At 38.1% G+C, this 26,202-nt stretch overlaps 1 protein-coding gene, 1 long non-coding RNA gene and 4 other non-coding genes across 12 annotated transcripts in view; 1 reads left to right on the top strand and 5 right to left on the bottom strand.

The window, feature by feature from the left end:
• LOC141381964 (uncharacterized) overlaps nucleotides 1-26,202 on the bottom strand; it is a 1,176,553-nt gene that overhangs the window by 507,093 nt on the left and 643,258 nt on the right. The gene's annotated exons all lie outside the window — the stretch shown is intronic.
• The window catches only part of LOC108183327 (GDSL lipase Rv0518-like), a 45,281-nt gene that overhangs the window by 18,918 nt on the left and 161 nt on the right, over nucleotides 1-26,202 (bottom strand). For 5 of the 7 annotated variants that reach the window (XM_073948971.1, XM_073948973.1, XM_073948974.1 and 2 more), the window contains exon 2: nucleotides 25,787-25,933. In XM_073948971.1, the coding sequence (XP_073805072.1) occupies nucleotides 25,787-25,810 (24 nt within the window). In that variant the 5' untranslated portion in view covers nucleotides 25,811-25,933. Of the gene's footprint in view, nucleotides 1-5,037; nucleotides 5,124-16,260; nucleotides 17,696-25,786; nucleotides 25,934-26,202 lie in introns of those variants that run through there. The other 2 variants (XM_073948977.1, XM_068220458.2) reach the window with 2 other exon arrangements.
• Nucleotides 3,225-3,297, top strand: trnar-ucg (transfer RNA arginine (anticodon UCG)). The gene has a single exon. It is a non-coding gene; the product is annotated as a tRNA-Arg (tRNA).
• trnas-uga (transfer RNA serine (anticodon UGA)) lies at nucleotides 8,212-8,293 on the bottom strand. Its single transcript has one exon. It is a non-coding gene; the product is annotated as a tRNA-Ser (tRNA).
• trnak-uuu (transfer RNA lysine (anticodon UUU)) lies at nucleotides 8,410-8,482 on the bottom strand. The gene has a single exon. It is a non-coding gene; the product is annotated as a tRNA-Lys (tRNA).
• trnah-aug (transfer RNA histidin (anticodon AUG)) lies at nucleotides 8,985-9,056 on the bottom strand. Its single transcript has one exon. It is a non-coding gene; the product is annotated as a tRNA-His (tRNA).

Raw genomic sequence — 26,202 nt, 5'->3', positions numbered from 1 at the left:
TATGTCTGTGAAATAGAAAATTAAAGAAGATTATTAATTTTAACTTTGTTACTGGATTATAATTAGGGATGAATTAATGCGTGTGCATTTATTATTGGTTTACTATTGATGCATTAATGTGTGACCCTTATATTATCACTTTATTATTAGTGATGAATTAATGTGTGAGCATTATTCTATTATTGGTGATGCATTCATGCGTGATCCATATTGTTTTTTGCTTTGTGATTGATTTATTAGATTAGTTTATGATTAGTGATGTAGTCATATGTGAGCGTTATTATAATATTTGTTTATAATCAGTGACTGATGAAATGAGCCTTATATTTATTATAAGTGAGTGATTCATTGATATGTTAGAATAATGCACGGACATTATTGTAACTATGGTAGTAAATAATAATATAAAGTGTTGTAATGTATAATAACTGCATTAAAATGTTTGTAGTAAAACTTTAAAGAGTGCTTGGTCGGCTAAGTTAATCTTACCAAATAACGTTATACAACATCTACAACAATCATATAATAATCGTGTTGTAGTAATTAATGTTATTAATTAATGTTTAAACCAACTTGTTATAAAAATACTTAGTTTGCAATTGTTGTCCGAATTAATCTGCAACGAAATCTGTTATTACAGTACAAATCTTGAATGGTATAAGGGCTCTGATTGGCCATAGCGTTCATTGTAACTCGGAACATGATTGGCTGCCGTAACCAAGAATAGGGTGAATCTTGGTTCCAGCTCGGGACGTGATTGGCCAGCGTAACCATGAATTAAAAAAAATCTTGGTTCCAAATTGGAACGTGATTGGCCGGTGTAGCCAAGAATAACCACGACTAACAGGTGCCAGTATGCGCTACTGGCCCAGTCTGCACTGTGTGGCATATTTGCAGACATATAGCAGAGACCGAAACATTGCTCACACTTGTCTGAGGTGGTCATTTTGACTGCAATCTTGTTTTAGGTTGGCACTTTGTTTTTGAATCTTGTCGCTTTCCGAATGTGTATCTGTGCTGCAGTAGAACGCCTTAGCCTCACAGCAAACATTTTGGTCTACAAGCTGTCACTGCTGTCTTCCCAGGAGAGTGGCTGTACTGGTTTCTTCTGGAAGTCCTGAGGGATGTACGGGACCAAGACATGAGAGCAGTTGGGGCAGACTTTGAACCCAGGGGAGCACCCCACAGGCTCTGTGCTGGCAGCCCCAGAAACTTGATCCACTCCAAAGTAGAACCAAACAACTCTGGCAGGGGCAAACTGCAACTGCAGTGCACTGACTGAGAGCAATGCAATAAATCCTGAACGAGCCAGCCAAAAGTCGAATCTAGAATCTTCTGATCTGTTGTCAAACACGTTATCCATTGCGCCACTGGCACACACTGTGCAAGGAGTGCTCATTAGCATGCTGTTTGGAAAGAGCACATGGCCCGGTAAACATGGAGTTCCTTCAACGCATGCTGTGCTTTGTTGTCATGGCAAGTTGTGGTGTCGATAGGATGCTTTTACACAGAGCATGTGACAGTCCCTCCGTAGAAGAACTTTGAACCAGGCTCTGAGACTTTCTCTTCTCTAGGAGGAGGTTGCAAACGTTAGAGTTATTTTTGTCAGAGCAGCTGCAGCACACCTGGGTGGAGGCCCACAGCTAGGCTAGAGGGCAACCTTTAGCCAGGCCTTCCCTGGTAGTCTTGTGGTTAGGACTTAGCGCTCTTACCGCTGTGGCCCGGGTTCAATTCCTGGTCAGGGAGCTTCCTTTTCACCTCCATGGTAAACTTTGAGCAGTGTTGGCGATGATCTCTTCACGAAAGCAGCTCTGAATGCAAAAGATGTCCTTCAAGCCGCACTGTAAGACGTAATAAGACACACTGGCACAGACATCCAGTCTGCATGCTGTAATACACGCTATTATCTCATGGTTAAGACGCAGTTTCAAAAATTAGTTTCAAACCGGAAGCACAAATTTGCTTGAAATAACGCAAAAACAACCAATTTACACTTTTTAGTGAAATATTTGTGTCCTAATAGTGTTTTTAGCAGTGTGGGACACATATACGACTGTCAACAGCTCAAAAAATGTGTTTTGGAGTTTCATGACCCTTTAAGGTACAAATGGTAGAGAAAATACACACATGAAAATCTTACTTTGTTTTTCTTTTAACTAAGTATATTTTTATATGTTTTGTTGTTTTGTCTCAAATTATTTTATGTAGGACACAAATGCCTCAAATGCAGCTTTAACATCGTTGGAATAAACTATATTTTAACATATTCAAATGGAAAAGCTAACATATTAAAAAAGAATTATTATTTACAAGGTTACTTTTATATCTGCATTTTTATAAACTAAAGCAGTTTTGTCCCAAACCTTTGAAAAATAGTCCATGTTGTCTTTATATTTTTAGATGCTTCATTTATTACTGATTTTACTTTATGCTTTCAAAATATGTAACTATGCATTTGAAGTGATATTGTGCTATTTTGCTACATAGTAGAAGTGAACTAGTTTTGTTTTGTGTTAAAGCCACAATGGCCCTGCATAAAAGTGCTTTACTGGGACCTTATAGGCACATTTTGTGCCTGGACTCAACTTAGTATTAGTGGGACCTTACTATTTTGTTAATTACTAAATGCCCACAGAGCATGCTCATAGGACATACTTCTGACTCAGATAGTATACCTATACTTCGCCCATTGTGGCTATATACACTCCACTTTGTGTGGACTTGCTATAGGCCCAAAGTGAACTTCTGTTTCGAGTGGGCCAGCCTACAGTATGGTCTAGCGACATTGTATATGTTTTTGGTATAGACATGTTTCTTTGGAAATTTGTGCACTAATACTGTACACTCAAGTACATGAAGGTGAGCTTTAGCAAACAGCATAATACATTCAAAACTATTGTATAATAGGTTAAGAGAGACATTAGAAAAGCATATCTTAATTAAGATATAAATTTTATCTCATCGAAATACTGTAGAAATTATCCAAAAGGATTTTTATGTATTGTACTATAAAACAATCCTATAGGAATGGTTCCAAAATATGATCAAAATTCTAATTAAATTCCTTCAAAGAAATCCTATAAGATGCTACTTTTTTGTCTGTTTGGCAGTGCCACAAAAAAATTCTGTGAAACCGGTCCAATCTACTTTTTGTTTATGTTGTTTTTTGTTATGTGTGTCAGCAACTCCCTGGATGCATATTACAGTTCACAGGCAGTAAAAACGGCCCAGTGGCCTAATGGATAAGGCACCAGCCTTCGAAGCTGGGGATTGTGGGTTCAAGTCCCACCTGGGTTGTCTTTTATGCAGATCTTATTAAGTTGGCTATTCAGCACAATCCAGTGTGATCTTCAAAAAGCTAGGTTTATACCCTTAGGTCAAAAAGACAGGACAATGGAAAACTCTTTAGAGAATCTGTTTTGTCATTAGGTGTACACACCAGATCGTCTGAATGCAATATGGTATAGGAATCCTAAAGTGCTGTTTTTTGAGTTATAAGAACTTCCTGAGCCATACAACAGATATGGCAAACGCTAGTATTGGCCCAGTGGCCTAATGGATAAGGAATCAGCCTTCAAAGCTAGGGATTGTGGGTTTAAGTCCCATTTGGGTTGTGTTTGTTGGGTTACATATAAATTGTATGGAAAAAATCCTGACATGTTTCCTCAAAGCTTATGCGTGATGATCTAAGGTCAATAGTTCGCTAGAGAGAGGGAGGGAGATCTTGACTTCAAGTACCCGGTGGCTTTCAAATAATGGTCTCATGTTAGGTGGATGATGATGAAATGCAAACAAGAAAATAGCTGCAGAAAGGTTGTGATTTCATGTTAATGAGAGTGGCCTCGTCTGGAATTTGAAACTCAAGACCAGTCTCAAACCATACCCCAGGACCAGCAATGAGACACGAATGTGGATGATTACACAAAGAAAATGTTTGTCCATTAGTTGCAAACATCTTATTTGATAGAATGCAAACTGGCATCGAGATCCCAAAGTGCAGTTTTCCATGTGTTGGCATCTTGTTGAGGGCATACAAGAGCTCCATGACAAAAACTTGGTAACATGGCCCAGTGGCCTAAAGGGTAAGGCATCAGCCTCTGGAGTTGGGTGTCGTGGGTTCAAGTCCCATCTGGGTTGTCTTTGAAGGTCTCACTTCAAGTTGGGAGCAATGTTTGTTGGATGAAACACAGTAGCTGTGAAAACCTTCTAGAGATGTGTTTGCGTGTCATTAACTTCCTTCGTTGTCATCCTTATTACAACGATCCATAAACAAATCTAACAACTGAATCATTGCCGCTACTTTCTTTCAAATCAACTCACTTTTATTGTCACATCATCAGCAGCACGTGTGCTATGATGAGTGAAAAGCTTAAGTGCTGGCTCCAGACAGCACAAAATACAGAGTAATACAGTGCAAATACAACGACAGTACAAAATACAGACAGTGCAAATGAAATGACAGTGTGGATGCATATTGACAGTTCCCGGTGTGAACATTGGCAGGCACTGGAACAAACAGGCAGAAGCAGAGAGAACAGGCAAACACAAGACACAAACAACATCATCACTAACTGAATCTTGGTGCAGGGTTTAGGAACTTTGGGATGCTCGGGTTAGCAACGCTCAAGGTGTAGAAGAGCATAGTTTAGTATGATCAGAATTTAGGTTTTTAAGACTAACCAAGGTATTGAAGGTTCAACGAAGTTGTATAGGCATTATCTCAATCAGCAAAGAATTTAATTTTTGGCCAGCGTTTATCGCATCTAAGCATGCGCGAGATGTGGGACGTGCACATTTGAACAACTTTGGATGGCCTTTACTCACTCGTGGAGGAAGAGGGCAAGTGTCAAAGTCAACGTATACCCTACAATGCTGTTTTGAGGAGAGTCAAACCAATAAATTTCATTCTTTACCCTCAATCCCTTCCGTTCTGGATTGAAGATGAAGAAATGTGGTTAACAAATCTTTTGAGTTTTTGCCTAAAACGTGTCGTCAGACAGGTGCTACAATGTTAAATTACCAATACAGCGATCACACCTTTAAGGCATTAATCCTTGAGGCTTGGTGAAAGGAGTCAATCCTAATTCTGAGCTCTGGACTTAAACATCATCCGTGGGGGTTCCCTGATAAGGCAAGAGAAACGAATTAAAAGACAAAGAGAAAGAAAAGAACACTGAGACATAAGGACATTGAGTGAGGTTAACACAACAAACAAGTGTCACATATGTAATAGCTCCTCTCTACTAGAGAGTCCTAGTAGTGCAGTGGAGGGGAGAGTGCATTTATTGGGTTTAGGAAACATAGCTAGGGCTAGGTGTCTTCCTAAAATGGCACAAATGACAAAAACAGGTTAGCGTTAAAAAAAGAGTTTAGGATAGTGGGTCTGTGTCAGCAGGTTAATTCTTCCCCCTTTCTGGTCACTTGGAGTTGAGGGACTGGAGTTGGCATGGCACAGGTAGGATTTGGATTGATTCTGAGTTCAGTGGTGTGGCAAACGATCAAGAGAGCACTCTTAGGAATTGGAAGGGTTTCATCCACAAGTGCTTGTGTGATGCAGTGATGACCTGAGGCATCAGGTGTTGAGTTAGCGTCTAACTCTGGTGTTCTGGTACAGTCTATTGAGTCTTTGAAGTTATTGTGCTCACAGTTCTCTGTAAGTGAGGTGAAGAGATGCTGTTTAGTGAGGTCATTGCTTGTCAGGCAGAATCAGGTTTTCCTTTCCTTTCTCACTTCCGATCCTCTTCCCTTCGTTGGAAGAACTCTTTCAGGATAATTTTCATCAGTTCTTGAGTGTCAAAACATGGTGAGGTTTTCCCTTGTGGGGATTCAGTTGGAGCTCAATCAGCGTGGAATCTTTGTGAGTTCTTTCGTTGACCTCTTGGGCTGGTTGAGTCAAGGTGGTGTTGCTTTACCTTGGAAGTACCACTTGATTCCCACGAGCTTGTCCCCTTTTGGTTTGCAAATAAGGTGGACCTGTTCCACGGTCTCTCCCGGTGACGTTCAGGTGAGTGTTGTCGTCCAGACAGTCCTTTCCAGCGACGGTTCCACTGTTTGGGTCTGGTATCAGCATGACAGTCTCGTTGTCTATTGTAAGACAACACATTTCACTCACTGGGAGGTAGTTTAGCATTGTCTGGGCCTTGGGCACCCTCAAGGGCCAGATCTTGACACTGAATGCTGAAGTCATAAACAGCAGGGATTTTGGCAATCTTCTCTGAAGCCGTCTTTTGTTTGACGTAGGCTTTGTGTGCCAAATCTCATAATTGCTGAGTGTTCATGGTGTGGGGGCATGCAAGAACCCCAAGATGGTGGCTTACCCCAGGATGGAGGTTTCTCAGGAAGAGGATTTTGAAGTTTAGGTCCTCTTCCATCTCAGGTTCATTGCGGGTGCTGAAGTAGGTTCGTCTGAGTCTGCTGAAGTAGGCTTGAGAAGACTCATGGCAACCTTGTTTCGTCTCCAGGGCAACTACAAGTCCTTGTTCAGACTCGATGTCATCAAACTCTCTGATGAGGGCTTCTTGGAGCAGGTGGTAGTCAATGTTTGTGTGAGCCGGCTGACGGTCCAGGAAGCTGCGCACTTCAGGGCTGGAGGTTGCTCGGAGCAAATACAGTCTATCTTTGTCAGTGACATTGGGTCTCATTTTCAGGTGAAAGTCAATGTCTTCCAGATAGGCGTGAACATCTTGGATACCTGGCAAATTCGGCGTGAACTTGCCCAGGTTCTTGACTAGCTTGTCAAGGTCTCTGAGGTCTAGGCCACATAGTGATACGTGGCTGTCTGGAACAGAAGGAGATGGTGAGGGTTTTGGCAGTGACCCCTCAGCTTTCTCATTGTGTGTCAGTTCATATGCATGCTTGAGTTCATCTTTAATGCTGTTGGACTCTTCTTTGATGTAGTACAGCTGCTGCGTTAGTCGTCTGACCTCTTGTCTGGCTTCACTTAGGTGAGTTTCGAGGGCTTTGATTCTGCTGTCCTTGTCTTTAGAGTCAGCATTTACCTCTTCCAGTAGCTGTTCGACATACTCAAGCTTGTTAGTGACATCAGCATGGTCGGCGTTGGCTTGCTCCATTTCTAGGGTAGTGGCAGCTAGAGTCTCTTGAAGTTTATCGATCTCCTCTTTGGCAGCTTGATCAGTCTCATCTGGCTGTTCCGGTCGTTCCTGAGCCTCCAGTTCTAGCTGGTTGATGCGGGTCTGCACATGCGCAGGACAACCCCAATGGATTTCAATTCCATCGCCTTAACCACTTGGCCACTACTACAAGACTGCCTGTACAGCCATGTTCTCATTCCCAGTACATGTGTTGTGCATCCAGATATAACTTTCAGCAAGCGATAGCTCAACGGCAAAAGCTGTGGCTCCACAAAAAGTCTTATACGCCCGAACAGGGACTTGAACCCTGAACCCTCAGATTAAAAGTCTGGTGCTCTACCGACTGAGTTATCCAGGTTCCAATGCAATGCTTTACAAGTAGGTAATGTTAATGGTTGTGTTCGGCGCAGATCTTTACGGTACACAAAAGTTTATCGTGAGGTGGGGTTTAGGCTCATGGTTGGTGTAGATGTTGCTATAACACAACAGATTACTGTGAGGGTGGGTTTATGGTTGTTGTAGATGTAGACATCAGTACAATACAATACATAGGACTCCATGTCATGAAGGAGACATTAAATGGATCAATAGCAACTGTAGAAGGTCTCTCTGTTGTTGTGGCAATGAATGGAGACTTAACAATTGAAAAGATTCCTTCCATGCCTTAGAAGCGTAACTTGATCAATGCTTTTCTACACAGCATGCTGGCATCAAAGGTCCCGTTGCTCATATCGAATCCCTAGTCTTCCACACTTTAGGAAACATCCAGGACGTTCCAGTAGCACAGCCTGCACTAAAAGGAGGCTGGAGATTAAGGATGGCGACACAGAGTGCAACGCCAATTACACCTTGAAAAACCTGCCATGACCCGGATTCGGACTGGGGTTGCAGCGGCCACAACGCAGAGTACTAACCACTATACGATCATGGCGAGCTACGGGAAAGCCGCTGGACATTCATTCTCTGTCATATGTCTTTAAAAATGGAAGGCCCCCAGGGCAGCTAGCTGGCATCTGCTGCCGTTTTGCCTTTCCCTTCCAGCACATAATTTTTCCCAAGAAACAATGGAATTGCAAACAATCATGGAAGGTCGCAAAGTAAGTCCTGCGCACTGACTGGACGTAGTGGGCAGGATTCCAACCTGCGCAGAGAGACCCCAATAGATTTCAAGTCCATCGCCTTAACCACTCGGCCACGACTACAAGACTGCCTATAAAGCCCTTTCCTCATTCCCAGTACATGTGTTGTGCATCCAGATATAACTTTCAGCAAGCGATAGCTCAACGGCAAAAGCTGTGGCTCCACAAAAAGTCTTATACGCCCGAACAGGGACTTGAACCCTGGACCCTCAGATTAAAAGTCTGATGCTCTACCGACTGAGCTATCCAGGCTCCATGGCAAGGTAATTGCAAGTAGGTAATGTTTATGGTTGTGGTCGGCGCAGACCTTCACGGTACACAAAAGTTTCCCGTGAGGTGGGGTTAAGGCTTATGGTTGGTGTAGATGTTGCTAAAACACAACAGATTACTGTGAGATTGGGTTTATGGTTGTTGTAGGTGTAGACATCAGTACAACACAATAGATAGGACTCCATGTCATGTAGGAGACATTAAATGGATTAATAGCAACTGCAGAAGTTCTCTCTGTTGTTGTGGCAATGAATGGAGACTTAACAATTGAAAAGATTCCTTCCATGCCTTAGAAGCGTGACTTGATCAATGCTTATCTACAAAGCATGCTGGCATCAAAGGTCCCGTTCCTCATATAGAATCCCTAGTCTTCCACACTTTAGGAAACATTCAGGACGTTCCAGTAGCACAGCCTGCACTAAAACGAGGCTGAAGATTAAGGATGGCAACACAGAGTGCAACGCCAATGACACCTTGAAAAACCTGCCGTGACCCGGATTCGGACCGGGGTTGCTGCGGCCATAACACAGAGTACTAACCACTATACTATCACGGCGAGCTACGGGAAAGCCGCTGCATGTTCATTCTCTGTCATATGTCTTTAAAAATGGGAAGCCCCCAGGGCAGCTAGCTGGCATCTGCTGCCGTTTTGCTTTTCCCTTCTAGCACATCCCTTTTCCCAAGAAACAATGGAATTGCAAACAATCTTGGAAGGTCACAAACTAAGCCCTGCGCACTGCCTGGACGTAGTCAGCATGATTCCAACCTGAGCAGGGATACTCCAATAGATTTCAAGTCCATCGCCTTAACCACTTGGCCACAACTACAAGACTTCCTGTACAGCCATGTCCTTATTCCCAGTACATGTGTTGTGCATCCAGATATAACTTTCAGCAAGCGATAGCTCAACGGCAAAAGCTGTGGCTCCACAAAAAGTCTTAAATGCCCGATAAGAAACAGATTATACTTTGTGTGTGTGTATTCTATTTGATTGTTGATCCGTTTCACAGGTCTGGAGCCAGCTCTAATTAGTCTAAGAGATGTCTGATGTTTATGCTTAAGATATTGTTCAGAATACACGCACAATCCCCACATGGAAATGTTCCTAGTCTATCTGTGTTTTAACCAATCAGGTTAGGACACCTGTATGTGTGACGCAGTTAATGACGTTATGTGAGAGTATAATTGTTATTGATTGGTGATTGTAAGCAGAGCGGCCTAGGAACTCATTGCGAGTGTTGAAGCTGGCTTCTGCAGATGAAACTGCAAACTATCTTGAGTAAACTTGATTTATTTATTTAAATCTCTGACTCCGGCTCTTCTTCATCTACCAGACTGGTCAATCTTTGGGTCAATCTGTAAACTATCCCAACAGTTTTGGTGGAGGATGCGGGCACTTGTATACTGGTAACACCATTGATCAATCAACAAAATGAAGGTAGGAAGATTTAAAAATTATAGACTAGGGATTGTCTGTGAAGTAGTGGGTAGTAACAGAACGCTGTTGGTTTCTCATTCAGACGTGAATGAAAGTGTTGGTTTCTCATTCAGACGTTTATAAAAGACACCGGTGGATTCACAGAAATTTGTGGTAGATTTGTGTGGAATCCCTTAACGAGCTGGTGCATTTTTGCGGTACACCTATAGTGATAAGTGTACCAGTAGTTGAAAGGTGTACCTCCTCCTTCACCCAGAGTTAAAATACTCAGTTGATGGGTGTGTTTTAAGACATTCACGGGGATAAAACTTGGACTGGTTTTTATTCAGTCGTGGACTAAATTAACCCGAGATTGTAATTAAGTTCCACCACTGCTATCTAACTACATCACAGACAAAAGGCATGCCATAAAAATAGTGTAGGTCAGATAATTAATGAAAGAAATAATTGAATAAAAATAACAAATAACATTATAATAGGGATCCATTAGATAGTTGTGGCCACAAAAGTCAGACAAGATACCTAGAAATATCAGGGCGAGGTCGATTGATCAATAATGCAACAGGAGCAATCCCGAGAAAAATATGACCCTAACTGGATTAGACTGGTCTGGACAGTTTGCACATCTTGGGATGGTTTGCAGATTCATCAAGCAGAAGCCAAGCGCTGTTGGTAAGATTGCCCTCTCAATTTCTTCTTGCTTTTGGTGTTGAACTCAGATATAAAAAGAAATAGATGAGAGCAGAATGCAGTAAATGGCTCAGCTAAGCTCTCGGGTTTAAAATAATTTTTAGAACTGATTTTTTTAAAAAAAGTATTCCTTTGGCAATTAACTGTCATTGAAAAGCTAAAATCTAAATATTGAGGGGCTAGTAGCGAAAACTAAGCACAGAAACTGACTGTAACAGCAATACTTTGAAAATGCATGTAAACCCTGTTTTATATGTTTTAGGACGGGCTTGAGTAAAAAGATATTACAGCAAAATTATGTATTGAAGTTAATGTTATGTTTAATGTATGTTTAAATTCAGTAAACATGCATTTTCATTCTGGATTGCTCAAAACTCTCTTTCTCTCTCTCACGAACACAGATGCAAAGGAAATGTTAGAATGAATACAGAATTTCTAAATTTCAATTTGTATGCACTCATAGAGGTATTAGTAATTAAACATCAAATTTAACAAATAAGAGATTGCAAAATGCTTTTGTTTGTTTTCCCAGTGATGGGTTGCAGCTAGAAGGGCATCCGCTGCATAAAAACATGCTGGATAGGTTGGCAGTTCATTCCGCTGTGGCGACCCCGGATTAATAAAGGGACTAAGCGAACAGAGAAATGAATGAAGGAAAATGCTTTTGTTAAAGCATCTTGAAAAGCACTAATATACCCCCTGAGCTATAGAGATAATTAATTTGAACAGTTGTTATTACTGTTTGGAAATTTCTTGTCTTGTCTTCAGTGGTTTATTACTGTTTGTAACTTTTGTCTTATCTTTAGTCTCCACCATCACATACAGGGCCTGATGGCTATACTGAGGTAGCAGACCCTGACACTGAATGGATCAGGGTGATATCTAAACTCCCTGAATAATCTCAGCTTGATATTCAGTTGATTTAAGTGTTTGATTAACCTGTCTTAATGTTTAAATTCTAGTAGGTAGTCTCAATGGCTTTCATGGTTCTTGACTGCGCTTTCCCAAGTTTGCAGAAAATTCTGAATCAAGGAGGAAGCCTGCACAGGAGCTTGCAGTGTGAGTGGCAGTTGACCGGTGGGCACGAAGGGGGGTTCCCTAAGACGGGTAAGATTTTCCCTTGGCCAAAGCGGAAAACAACCTAAGGCATGGGACCCCTCGTAAACCCCAGGCATCTACCCGAAAAGGGGGATGTTTAATGTGAAAGATGGTGCTGGACTGGGGTGATGCTCTATCGGCCTAAAGCATCCTTAGAGGGGAACTGTTTGAAGTTACAGTAATCTGCCTCAGTGGCCCTGTCCAGACCTGATCACGAGAATCCTGCCTTTATTGAGGACATGTCTGTCCTTGTGACAAGCATCAACGGACAATGCCAGGGTATGATAACCTGAAGGAGATGATTGGTAAAAAGATAATGGCAATGGGCTTTCAAGAACCATTGGAGACAGTATAATTTCTTAAAATTTTACCAATATCAATGTGGTTGGCTGCTTTAACAGCACTGGATATATAAGGTCTGATTTTTAAGAATGTTGAATTCCTGAATGTGAAGCTGATATGATTTTTAACTGATGTGTCTGATTTTTCATAGTATTTTACTGATGCAGGTCCTTATTCATGGCAAAGGACATTTTCGAGATGGTGCTGGCTAAAGATAAAAACTGGCTGTGAGATGGTTTGGATAACACAGCTGAATGGAATTAAGCAGTTAAGGTAAAATAATTACAAGAAATTCTCTTAGGCTTTAAACAGTTCCAACTGAGTTTTGAGAGTTAAAAACTTTTGACATTTGGAACGTTGGTGAATGATTAAAGATTCTGAATTGTAATAATTTGAATGTTATAGTCTAAGACTATTGAAAATTTATGTGCATAAAACAGAGAGACAGAGACTGTTTGAGTAAAGCCATGAGTTGTGTTTTGTTTCTGTTATCGACTTGCTTAGCAACGATATTAAGAAAACAAAATGCACCAGCTGATTGTCTCAGAAAAGACATTGATTATGAACGGAAACTTTGAAACTTGATAAAAGATCATGTAAATCCAGTTGAAACTGGACAGAGAATTTTAAGAATAAATTTGTGCGAGTTCAACACCAAAAAATGCTGAGTTAATCTGATGAAAAGATGATGCAGAACATGAGATGAGCTTTAAATGGATGGGTTATCCGGCTCTGTTTGCAATCGTTAATAATGACTTCTTTTCCTGATTCACATTACTCTCTGGAATAATAATAATTTTAAAACAAGTTTTATTAGCTTATAGCTGTGAAATTGAAGACTGCCATCCATTTCAGGTTACAAACCCATGTCTAAATTGACAGAGAAGTTAAAAGGTTAATTACAGTTAATTCTTTGCTATCTGAATATTAATGTTAAATATTTTAGACTTGATGGCATTTAAACAGTGACATTGGCTAAGTCACTAACCACAATAGTCCAGAAAGCATCCTCACTCTAGCATAAGAAAAATACACAGAGAATTGAGTCGAAGTCATTTGTGTTAAAGGCAAATGCTGCAGTAAATCACTCTGTCTATGTGTGTGTGTCCTCAATGGTAGAGGAACATAATTGTTTGGATGTTGTGTAGAACAGAGAGATAAAGTTGAATAAAAGTGTTTGCATCTGATGGTTGAATTCAGTAAGAAGTATTTATACTGCTGCAGCCAAAATGAACATTTTAGTAAACAGAAATGCAGCGTGAACTTTAACAGCATTTTTAAGCAGTCAAGTCATCTCAAGTCAATATTATTATTGTGAATACTGACAAGTTGTAAAGAAAGACTGTCTTTGAATGAAAATTTAGTAGTCCATATCCAAGCAAGAGTCTTGATTATATGTGGTAATAGAGTTGTTAAATCAGTCTGTTCTTGTTCAGTTGGTAATGCTTTCAAACAGGTTTTACTGTCAAATGACATGTATGAAAGATTTTCAAATAATCAATAGTTTGAGCAAATAGCTAACCTGTGAGCATTTCTAATTGACCAGACAGTAAGAATCGAATGAATTTTATACAAGGTGTCTGCTTCTGATTATGTTGAATGGTTTAGTCAGAGTAAAGTAATATGGTGCAAATGACAAGTTGAAAAGATAATTATAAGGTTTAGTCTTATGTCTGTTAAAAGATGCTTGGGTTTGACAGACTCATGTTTGATCTTTGTTGAATTTGACTAAAATTGTGCTTAACCCTAAAAAGTGGGAACAAAAGAAATGGATTCACAATCCCTCTTATTGCATGTTAATGAATTGGATTAATAGTTTGTAAAAACCATTACATCTTTCTTGGTCTCTAGGTAACAGGTAATATCTATATCTAGTCTCTTTGAGGTGACTGAGGGTCTGGCTCAATGTCAGGAGTGCAATAACAGTGTTTATTTATTTAGCCTGGCTTCCAGAGAGTGGATTTGATATTAGTTTGTTAACTGTGATAAAGGTTAAAGGTGATTTTGGCTCATTTATGGCCAGGACAAGGGTGCTTGTACACTTCCTATCAATGATGCAGAGGAATGTGTTGCATCCCTACAATCACATCATTATTTGAATGAAAAGATATTTTAAGTGGACTTGACTGACATGGAGTTCAGCAAGGTGATGATTAAACATGGTTATGGTGCTGAATTGGACTATTGTGCTGTTGGCATGTTTAATGTGTGTTAATGTAAAAATGCTTCATTATTCTAATTTGAAGTTACAGAACATGCTGATGAAGGTTTTGAGACTGGTGAAGATAAAGATGTTTTTGCAGGTCATGAATTTGAATCCTCTGTGGCTTAGGTCTAGTCGATGACCTTTTGTGTCTGATCATAGGAACTCTGAGTCTTAAAATTAGCCTGGATGCTTGGATTTATAGTTTGAACAAGTTGCATCAGAGGATGTATCGATGAAAGTATGTTGTTTACTTATGGAGGACCATTATAATGCGTTCACACCAGACGCGGAACGTGCGGATAAATCGCCGCGTGAACATTTGAGTTTACTCGCTTCATTCGCGCGTCAAATCTGCTTCATTCGCGTGTCAAATTCACTTCAGAACAGACAAATTCGCGTGATGGGCAGGGCTTCTGTCTGCCCTGTGATTCTAGCTTTATAGCTAAATGGGTAACATGGATTTTATGAAGAAGGATTTCCCCTGGGACACCGACAACAGGCGATACGTCACTATCACGCCCCGACGCTCCTGATTGGTTAACGCGGTGCGAATGTCCGCTGAAGTTCAAATTTTCGAACTCGAGTGATTCGCGCGAAACGTGCATTTAGCGCGTCAAACGCTCAAAACGCTCAATTTGCCACGCCATTCGCGCAATTCTTGTCATTCGCGCCGCGCCATTCGCACGTATCGCGCTGCAGGATGTCTATTTTGCATTGACTTAACATGTAAATCACTCGCGCTTGACGCACGTTCCGTGTCTGATGTGAACGCAGCATTAGGGCTTGCGCATTTGTGTTCATATTCTGGACTTTGGTCTGCTGTTTTGTTTCGTATGTTATCACTTCCGCTTGCAGGACCCTCAATCTTACTGATGATGAGAAACGTCTACTGACACTGACGAACTGTCTTTGAAGCCGGATGGCTTGATGAATACACAGACGAACCCCATTGTGAGTAGAAGGTGGAAGAGCCCTTAGCTTGGGGACTGGAATTTTTAGGTTCCAGCATGTCCAAGAAAGGGCGAAGAAACCCTGTAACCTAAATATGGGGGCATGAGTCATTACTTCCACTTTCTTTATTGACCCCACTGGTTGACCCGAAGCGGATTCTTCCACTTTCAGCCAAAAACAGGGGTATGAAGGAGTCGGATTTCTACCTTCAAATCCATCTCAACTTGAATCGACGTTTATCCTTTTTTCAACATCCTGTTTCACATTACTTTTATTAGATATAATTATTTGATTATTTGAATTAGTCTTTAACTTTTAAATTGACCTGAACCAATGAATAACTAAAACACTGCTTTATGTAAAAATGTTCAGTGTCTGTGCTCCTCTCCTTGCCTGTCTATTTTAACTGTTTTCAGGAGACACACAAAAACCAGGTCATAGGTCAGCGAGATCTCTCTCTCCCTCTGAATGGAATTGCTGATGTAGAGGAGAGAAAAAACACCTTTTCTATTTGTTATGATATTGTCTACAGTACTTTAGCTGTTTTTGATTGTTCTGTTTTGATTGTTAATTCTTATTAAAGTACTTTCTTTTGTATGTAGATAGCCTCTTGTGTAGTAAGGATATTGTAGCCGAATGTTGTTGGAACCAGTCTTGATTCAGTTTGATAAAACAGCTGAACGTACAAAAAAAACAACCTTGAGTTTCCACAACTGATTGTCTCTAGCGTCTATTGTGTCCTTGGTTTAACTTGTACAGGTCAGAGATCAGCTCTTAATAACTTAGGGTTGGCCTGACCCCCAGGAACCATGTCGCCATCCATATCTGGAGCTAGATACAATACTTCATTGACGCAAGCATTGAGAATTGTCTATTTTTGCTGTAACCAATGAGAACTGTTTACCTGGATCCAACATTTTCTGGACTTGTGTAAAGAGTATAATTTCTGCATTGTTGTACTGTAAGTCAGAGCGGCCTAGGAACTCATTGCGAGTGTTAAAGCTGGCTTCTGCTGATGAAACTGCAAACTATCTTAAGTAAACTTCATTTATTTATTTGAATCTCTGATTCCAGTTCTTCTTCATCAGACAGACTGGTCATTCTTTGGGTTAAACTGTATTCCATCCCTACAGTAGTAAACTAGAAAGAATCTTGAACCTAAATGTAAAGAAACTTTATTAATAAAAGATGCAACACAGGACAAATGAATGGGCTTTTTAAACTTTAGGCCCTGGTATACTGAACACTAATCGTCCTGGAGCTCCACCCTCTTTAATGTGTGGTGTCTTCCCAGTGATTTGTTTCTCATTCAGGGAGTCAGACAGAGAACATCATACAAAACAATACTAGCTACATGCATACACTAGAGAGTAGAGTACAACCTGTACAATCACTTGCAAAGAGATTTTAAGCCGCAGAGGTGCTGTTCGCTAGATATTAATAAAACTGTTCTTCACTCAGCCGCCATTATTGTGTTTACATTAAACGCGACACATTTACAACCCCACATACTGCATTTTGAAAGTGTTGGAAAACAGTATATCGTCACTCAGCCTTTTTAAATATTATTCAGACATGAAACATCCTGTGCACAGAGAAAATGTTTTGCTGCATTCATGTCATGTGTGCAACTTTTTGTCCATGTGTTTCTTAAGCTGCGCCGAATAAGCGAAACTCTGTAGACACTGATTAGGTCTGTACGGTTTCTCTCCAGAGTAAATCATCTTTTGTGTTGTCAGATGTATTAACTGGTTAAACCTCTTGTCACAGTGTGAATCGTCTGGTTCAATTTTGGCACTGTAAGTAAAGTCTTCACACACTCAAGCACACATACTCTTTCACACCAGTGTGGATCTTTATAAGTTCATTAAGGTTTGCTGATCGGTTAAAACTCTTTTCACACTGAGTGCATGTGAATGGTTTCTCTCCAGTGGGTCTTCATATGTTTATTAAGGTCTGAGGAGTTGCTAAAACTTATCCCACACCGAAGCTGCGTTCACACTAGAGTTTGAGCATGCGTTGTTTGGTTTTTTTCCAGTGTGGACCCTCAAGTGTAGATTAAAGGATGACGATTGTCTAAAACACTTCCCACACTGAGTGCATGTGAATGGTTTCTCTCCAGTGTGGATCCTCATGTGTTTTTTAAAGTTTGATGATTGGTTGAAACTCTTCCCACACTGAGTGCATGTAAATGGTTTCTCTCCATTGTGGATCCTCATGTGTAGATTAAGGTTTGATGATTGGCTGAAACTCTTCCTGCACTGAGTGCATGTGAATGGTTTCTCTCCGGTGTGGATCATCCTGTGAATCTTAAGTGTGCCTTTTGTTGCCAAACTCTTTCCACACTGACTGCAGGTGAAACAATTCTTGTCTCTCCTTTTCAAACTACCATCAGTCTGTAAATGAGTTTTTTCCTCAATTTTGACATGATGTTTCTCCTCTTTACTCTCCTCATTCTCTTTAATTAGGTCTAAAATAAATAAAACATGTTTTCATTAAGTCTTTAAAAACTTTCATCAAAAGCTGAAAAAGTGAAAAGACACTGGAAACATTGGCTACACACACTGTAATTTTAATGCACATTAAATGTAAAATAAATCAGATCATATTTTGTTTGGTCCATTAATGTGTACACATTTAAGCAGATTAAATTCAAATAATCTTTATTTATCTAGTGCTTTTACAATGTAAATTGTGTCAAAGCCACTTAACATAGAAATTATAGTAAATTTAAACTGTGTCAGTCCAGTTTTCAGAGTTTCTTACATAATTGATCATAAGTCATTTTGGTTATATTGATAAGACAGATTTGAAAGCCTGTTTTTATTCGTATTTGTTAATAATTACAACAAAATGTTTGTCTAAAATGTGTAAAGCAGATAATACTTGTTTATTCTGTGCCTGACTGGTAAACACATCAGAAAAAAAGTTCTGGGGTAACAGCTGAACAAACAGCTGAATATTTTGCCTCGCACACATGAGACATACCTGTACAGCATCTACATAAGAGCTGGAATTTGCACCTTTTCCCCCTTGTGTGCTGTTGGGTCATTTTCATCCATTCTGGGGTGATTTTGAGGGCCAAAACGTTCTGTGTTTCAGCAAATGAACTGATATTTGGGGACATCTTATTTTGACATATTCTGGGAAAATGCTTTGGGGGGGAAAAAAACAATACACTCTGGGTAAATTTACTCCCTTTTCAAGGCTGTTTTTTCACCATTGGCCTCTATTATAACAACATTATTTGGATTGCAAAGCCATGACAGCATATAATCATGAATTTATGATTGTTGGAGTTTTCTGTGATGACACTCTACATTGTTTAATTGGTCTCCACTCACGGGATGGCAAAAAAGAAATTGGTGAGATTATAAAAGAAGAGCAGAGTTGAAGAGGTCATTATGTGGTGTGCTGGAGTAAGAGAAGTTGACTGAACTGTTGCAGTGCGGGAAAACGAGAAGAGAAACTGGGTTGAAACGATCAGTGTAAACTTAACGACTAGTTGTGAGAAACAAAAAGCGAAAGTACTATTGAAGCAAAAGGGCAAAGACTGCTGTCTTATTACTAAAGTGCTTATGACGTCGGCAAAGACGAATTTTGTTCAGGACCCACTGCACTGGAGTCAGCTGCCGACTCACCGGCTGAGTTCATTGACGCCCTCAACCTTCACATCCACACCTCCTAATTCGCCATTTCTCTTGACCCCTCCGCTCCGTGGATAAGAAGCAAAAGTTTTTAATTTCTTTGCCCAAATTCTCATTTTGTTTCTCTTGTTAAGTTTTCTCCCTGTTCTATTATTATCAGTATTATTTGTCCCCGTTTTCAAATCTTACGAATCTGCTGGCCTGAAATAATTAGAATTTTTTTCTTTTGACACGAATGGTGTGGTGTGAATGGCGCGATACACGTGAATGACGCAGTGCGAATTGAGCGTAAACTTAAGCGGACATTCGCGCCGCGTTAACCAATCAGGAGCTTACTCTTGTGGGGGCATGATTGTGATGTAGCATCAGTTGTTTGTGTCCCGGGGGAAATCCTCCAGTCGACACCGACAACAGTTCACCAAACTGGGCTCGGCTCAGTCAGAAGCACTGCTGAAAGCCTCCGTCATCCAGGTAAAGTTTCTGGAGGAACTTATGAGCTCACAGGGCTGGTGCATCTCTGAAAGGATCTAGTGGACTCAGACACAGTCCCAAACGTATCGACACATTTTTTCAGTGTTAATAAAGAACATAAACACTATTATTCCCTCAATAAAATCCATGTTAGCAACAAAGCTACTTCGCAATGAATTTGACCAACGAATGAAGCGGATTTTATGTGCAAACGAAGCGAGTAAACTCAAATGTTCATGCAACTATTTACGTGAGAATATCGCAATTTATCCGTGCATTCCGCGTCTGGTGTGAACACAACATAAGAGGGAAGAGTTTCAAGAAAGAATCTGAAGAAAAAGTATAAGTTTGTAGATTTTCTCGTTTGCAGTTTATTTAAAATATATTTAACTATCACACAAAATAACTTGAGATACACTTGTGAGTCAGTACACTGTATTAAACTTTGTACACTATATAAACTTACATATAGCAAATCTACTGATAAAGTTACTTGATAAAGATTGTAAGATTTGTAAAAGCCCAGTGTGAGACTTTAGCTGCATCCCAAATCGCATACTTATGCACTATTTTATGCCATTTTGTAGTATAACTAGTGTAAGTAGTGCTTTCAGATTGAAAACTCTAAACACAATAAGAGCACTTTAATTACCCGGATGATGCACTCATTCAGCTGGTAAAATGAAGTGTGGAATAATGGACACCACGCACTCATCGACTGCAGGTTTAAAAATAACACTTTTGAAAGTGTTAACATTATCAACATCAAGAGAGTGTTAATTAGCGAACTCTTATTGTGTAAAATATTTGTTAAATTTCTGAAAAAAATACCAGCAGCTGTGGTTGCCAGAATCTTTCTGTGAAAAATATGGAAGTTTTATAGAACTGTATAAATGTACAAAAAATAACCATATTTCATGAACTGATACAATGTTCAGTTTACAAAATCACAGCTTAGTGCACAAAAATGTAAAGTCTTTAGATGCAATAATATGTTCATGTGTGATTGCAACTAGCAAACAGATTTTGACTGCATTAGTAACTACACAATTACCTTTAAACAAAAGAAGACCAGCATAACATCAAATACTCTCAGTTCATCTTGGACTTGAACATAGACACTATTATCTTCCAGAATGGTGACACAAAAACCGTTTTGCTGTTTTTCTTTTCTTTTTTGATTTAACGGAAAAATACCAGCAGCTGTGGTTGCCAGTAAACTGCTGTTTTCAACATTTTACATTCATAAATTCAGTTTACAGAATATTTCTGTTAAAAACAAATTCCACAGTCTGTATTTTTTATCGAACTCACACTGCAAATTTTAGATTTAGTAGATTTAACTACCTTAGAGTTAAAATTAACACTCCCTCAGTGTTTATATGGGAACCACTATAAGTGTTAAATAACACTTTTGAAAGTGTTAAAATTTCTAATACTCAGAGAGTGTTAATTAGCAAACTCTTATTGTGTAAAATATCTGTTAAATGTATGTCAAAATACTGGCAGCAGTGGTTGCCAGTAATCTGCTGTTTTCAACATTTTACATTAAAAAATTCAGTTTACAGAATATTTCTGTTAAAAATACATTCCACAGTCTGTTTTTTTCATCAAACACATTTAACCCCTTAAATCCCAGAGCAAAATCGTCACTAGTGTCCTCACTACAGAGGGCTGAACACTCAGACAGTGATGAAGTTAATGAGACAATTAAGTGTCTAATTAAAGGAGGATTGAGAATTGTTGATGAACAACTGTTAACAAGCAGAATCACTGAAGGAAAGAAAAACACAAATTACAGCCAAAACTAAAGATGAATTCAACTGGGAAAAAAAAACTCTAAATAAAATATAAATGAATAAAAATAAAACAAATTACAGACTAAAATCTTTTTATTTTTCAACATCTTTAAAACAACTCATCACATTAAACAACTCATGGAGCTTCACTTCTTACTGATATTTGACTTTATTTCTGTCATGTGAACAAAAGCTCTTAATGAAATTTCTGTTGTTCATTTGGTCACCATGATGAAGGACAGTCTGCTTTAGTTGGGGTCTTTAACTGCTTGCTTTAAAATATATTTTACTTTGCTGCTATAACTAATAGTGTTATTTACAGTACTTATACATGCATGCAGCATAACTGTGATATCAAAGCTATCCTCTCCTGCTTGTTCTCTAATTCAGTATCATATTTTTATTTGAGAAATGAATAATTTATATTAATGTAACCACAGAAGCTTAAACAATTAATGACTGTTTAACACACAGGTGTCAAACTCAGTTCCAAAAGGGCCGCAGCTCTTCACAGTTTAGTTCCAACCCTACTTAAACACACCTGATCAAACTATTTGAGTCCTTCAGGCTTGTTTGAAACCTACTGGTAAGTGTGTTGGAGCAGGGTAGGAACTAAACTGTGCAGGGCTTGGGCCCTCCAGGAATTGAGTTTGACAGGTTTATAAATACCATTTACAATGAGAATGTTTGATCTATGGCAAAACTCAAAAACACCCAGACATCAACAATTAGTCTTCGAATCTCAATACTGGTGAAAAACAAAAATTTTATTTAAAAAAAAACAATCTACTGAAATATCACCTCCCAAAAAACAACACAAAAGAAAGGAAAAGAAAGATTGTAAGAACACAAAGCTGAATAATTTATTGATGCTGCAATGCATGCTGGGAGCTTTGAACTAAGCTGGCACTCAGCATGCATTGAGGCATGAACTATGCAGCTTTTTTTCCTTTTAGCAACCACGGTTGAGGTTCATGTCCTGATTCTTGATGCGTGTGTTTTAAAGAGTTGCTGGAGTTTAGTGCATAACACTCTAAATATTAATTGCATCTTAATTGTTTGTTGAACCTCTATGTAGAACAGTAGACTGCCAGTAGTATTGTCCCATACAGCTTCAATACAAATATGTTTGCATTTTTTTTATGAATGAACTTATAAAACACTAGATATTAAATCTATAACAATTAAGCACAAACAGTAGAGCTTCTCACAACATTCCTTGCTATAATTGATCAGTTTTAGAAATCCAGCTACAACAGCCAGAAAAACATTAAGATAGAAGAGTAAAGCTTCAAGACCTCAACTAAGCAGCCTCTGATCTCCATGATGGTGAGGTCAAATGAAATATTTTTAATAAAAAAATATTCTTACAGAAATGAAGTCAAACTGTAATCAGTGAAGCTGCTGATGATGTTATTTAATGGAGTTGTTTAATCCTCTGTTTTAATTCAGTTGGTTTGGTGTGAGGCTGTGTCTGTAGTTTTATTTCTTCCTTCAATTTCTTCTTCCTTCAGGGATTGTGCTTGATAACAGCAGGTGTTCAACAGCAGGTGTCTAAATTCATTTATTTGTGGTCATTCCCTCTGTCTAGTGGACTAAACTAATTGACTTATTTAAGGGCCAGGTAAATGAGGGTGTAAACAGGGGAAAACAGGGGTTTTCTACAAAGGTAGATACATGTTACTCTGAATGACAAGGAGGCAAATCAGCTTCTAACGCCGAGAGGGTTATTTTACCTTTATCTAACTCTAGAACTTTAATACTTTACTCTGAATTACCACAACACTTGAAATTTAACACCAATGAATTTGCTGTGTACAGTTAAAGTCAGAATTATTAGTCCTCCTGAATTATTAGCGACCCTTTCCCCCCAATTTCTGTTTAATGGAAAGATTTATTTTCAACCCATTTTTAAACATAATAGATTTAATAACTCATCTCTAATAACGGATTTCTTTTATCTTTGCTATGATGACAGTACATTTTATTTTATTAGATATTTTTCAAGATACATGCATTCAGCTTAAAGTGACATTTAAAGGCTTAATTAGGGTATTTAGGCAAGTCATTGTATAACAGTAGTTTCTTCTGCAGACAATCGAACATATATATCGCTTAAGGGGGCTAATAATATTGACCTTAAAATAGGTTTCAAAATATTAAAAACTGCTTTCATTCTAGCTGAAATAAAACAAATAAGCCTTTCTCCAGAAGAAAAAATATTATTGGAAATACTGTGAAAAATTCCTGAATTTGTTAAACATCATTTGGGAAATATTTTTATACAAATAAATTGTACAGGAGGGTGAATAATTTTGACTTCAATTGATAATCATTTTGAATAATCGTGATTACAATAATGACCAAAATAATCTTGATTATAATTTTTCCCATAATCGAGCTGCCCTATCATATGATCTCATATAACAAACCTTTTTTAATGTTCATACTGGAATTTGTTTAGTAAAAGTGCTTGAGTAGTTTAGGTAGGTTTATCTTTTTTATTAAATAAAAAGTTTACCCTACTCAGTTATGCGCATGTTTTTATTTCAAAAGTTATGTGCATCATGACATTTCCATCCGATTTATTAATTCACAGCAAAATCCTCAGAGTAAAATTTACTTAGTTCAGAGAATATTTGGTCCCTCTTTAAATAGAGTAAAATGTACTCAGCAGCAGAGTTAAAGTTAATGAGACAATGAAATGATTAATTAAGTGATGATTGAGCACTGATGAACACCTGCTGTTAATAAGCAGAAACAGAAGTCCATATGAGAATTATCTGTTTTAGTAATTTACATTTTACAAAAAAAAAAAAAAACAACATCTTTTTTTTTCCTGATGTCATCATCGTGGAGAAAAGTGGTTGATTTACTTGGGTTCTTTGATGAAATTTAATGTTCAATTTCTTTGCTTAAGCAAGACAGGTGTATAGTGAGTGAATAGGATCGGGTTGACTGACCTTGTATTGATTCTTACTCTTGAAAAGAACAATAAGAGATTATGTTTTACTGTGCAAATTATGTGTATTTAATGGTTTATCATATCAGAAACCAAATTCAGTGTTTTTCAAGAGAATGGACCTCAGCTGTAGTGTAATATTAAAACACATTGAGCATCTGAATCACTTTAGAGACACAGACATCAATTATCAGCATATCTATCTCAACAGTGGTTAGAGATGTTTTTTTTTTTTTTTTGTTTGGCTGCAGAGCATGTTAAGACAATCATAAAAGATTCATATATAGTTCCCAGCATGCACTGTAGGAAAAAAAAAACTCACCATAGTTGAGAGGCATAAGCTGATTCTTTATGTCTGTGTGTTTTAAGAACTGATAATAGTATTGATGAGCTCCATTTTCAAAATACAGTGCTCCTTTTGTGATAAAATATTATTTAAACAACTTAATAGGTCAAAACCAATTTTACTGATTTGACCAGCGACTAAAACACCAAAGAAACAATTATCCAGAGTGCAATTGCTCTCTTTTACTATTTTTGCCACAATACACAATTTGGCAAACAAAGAGAAATTAACATTTTTTGACATACTTTTAACCAGGGTCTTTCAGGTTTCACCAAGCAAAATGTAAGACTTTTAAAGACATTTTTAAAGATCGTTATAGACTCATAAAGGGCTAAAGGCTAAAGATTTTTTTCAAATGGCCCAGGTAGAAAATGTTTTTGTTTGCCCTATCAAAAAAATAAATAATTGAAAACATTTAATAATACAATATTTAGACATTTCTTAGCAAAATATTTTAAATATTGTGTAAAACAAGCAAGCTTTACTTGTATCCACACACTGTTTTCCAAAATAAACTTTCTTTAAAATAAAAAAATGAACAAATGTTTTAAAAGTTTTAAAAACTATAATAAGCTAAATCTATTCTCAACAATCTGTCCAGGTCAGTGTCCTGAGCAGTGAATACATGAAGCACATTTAAACAAATGTTATTGTAAGAAAAATAATTAAACCATTATGATAGAGTTAAAATGGCCTTTTTGAATAAAAAGTTTAAAGACTTTTTATGGCCTAAAATTTAGATTTTAGAATTTAAGACCCCACGGAAACCCTGTTTAAACTCAATAGTCCTGGTATTTAGTTATTATAATAATGATGAAATTATAACTCAGATACTATCTGTGAGAACTAGAAACAAGTTTAAACCCATAAATAAGAATTGTGATCGACGTGACGTATGCAAGTGGAAAATACTAAGCCAACACCATCACTGTAATAGCAGATATCTTCTATGAGAATACTGTAGGTCAAATATCGTCAGTTAAACTTTTTTAATATTGTTTTTACATATATATATATATATATATATATATATATATATATATATATAGTGCCAGTGCTCAAGGATGCTTTACAAAAACAGCAGAACAAGAAAAGCAATAACCTCAAGAAGGTAGAGAAAATGGGAGACTAATAATACATAAAAGAATGAGAAAAGACACGAGAAAAAGTAACAAAATAAACTCATTCCTGTCTTTTAATGAGTGCTTATGTGCATTTAGGAGAATTAGGCAGCACACTCAGGGCTGCAAGATGGATTAATTTAGTATTCTTATTATTAAAATATATCTGAATGAGGATCAAATGACTGAGTTGGTTTTTGAGAATGAAAACTAACCTGTTTGTTTCTGCAGATCTTCATGTTTGACTGTGAATGTTTCTTCAATCTTCACATCTTCACTCTCCTTCTTAATAAACGCCATCTTTATAACAGTGCGGAGATCAGTCGCTTCAGCAGTTTTTCTCTGTGTTTGGACACTTTATCCTGTTTTTAATAAATAAATCAATAAACAGAAACAAAATAATTTCTCTTCAACACTTGATTCAATGGTTTCTTTTATATGAGAGTAATTAACAAAAAGAAATCAGGTGAAACGTTTCATTAAAACAGTTATTACACACTTTTCTGTTACTTTATTCATACAACAGCCTTCAGTTACTGAGAATAAATAGTACTACTAAAATACTATAATAGTTGTATAAAGGGTTAAAATAATATTTCCAACTGCAGGAACATAATACAGCATCGTATAA

Source organism: Danio rerio, chromosome 4 (genome assembly GCF_049306965.1).
Source record: "Danio rerio strain Tuebingen ecotype United States chromosome 4, GRCz12tu, whole genome shotgun sequence".
NCBI lineage: Eukaryota > Metazoa > Chordata > Actinopteri > Cypriniformes > Danionidae > Danio > Danio rerio.
Note: the sequence above shows the minus strand (reverse complement) of the source record. Positions and strands in the feature narration are given on the sequence as shown.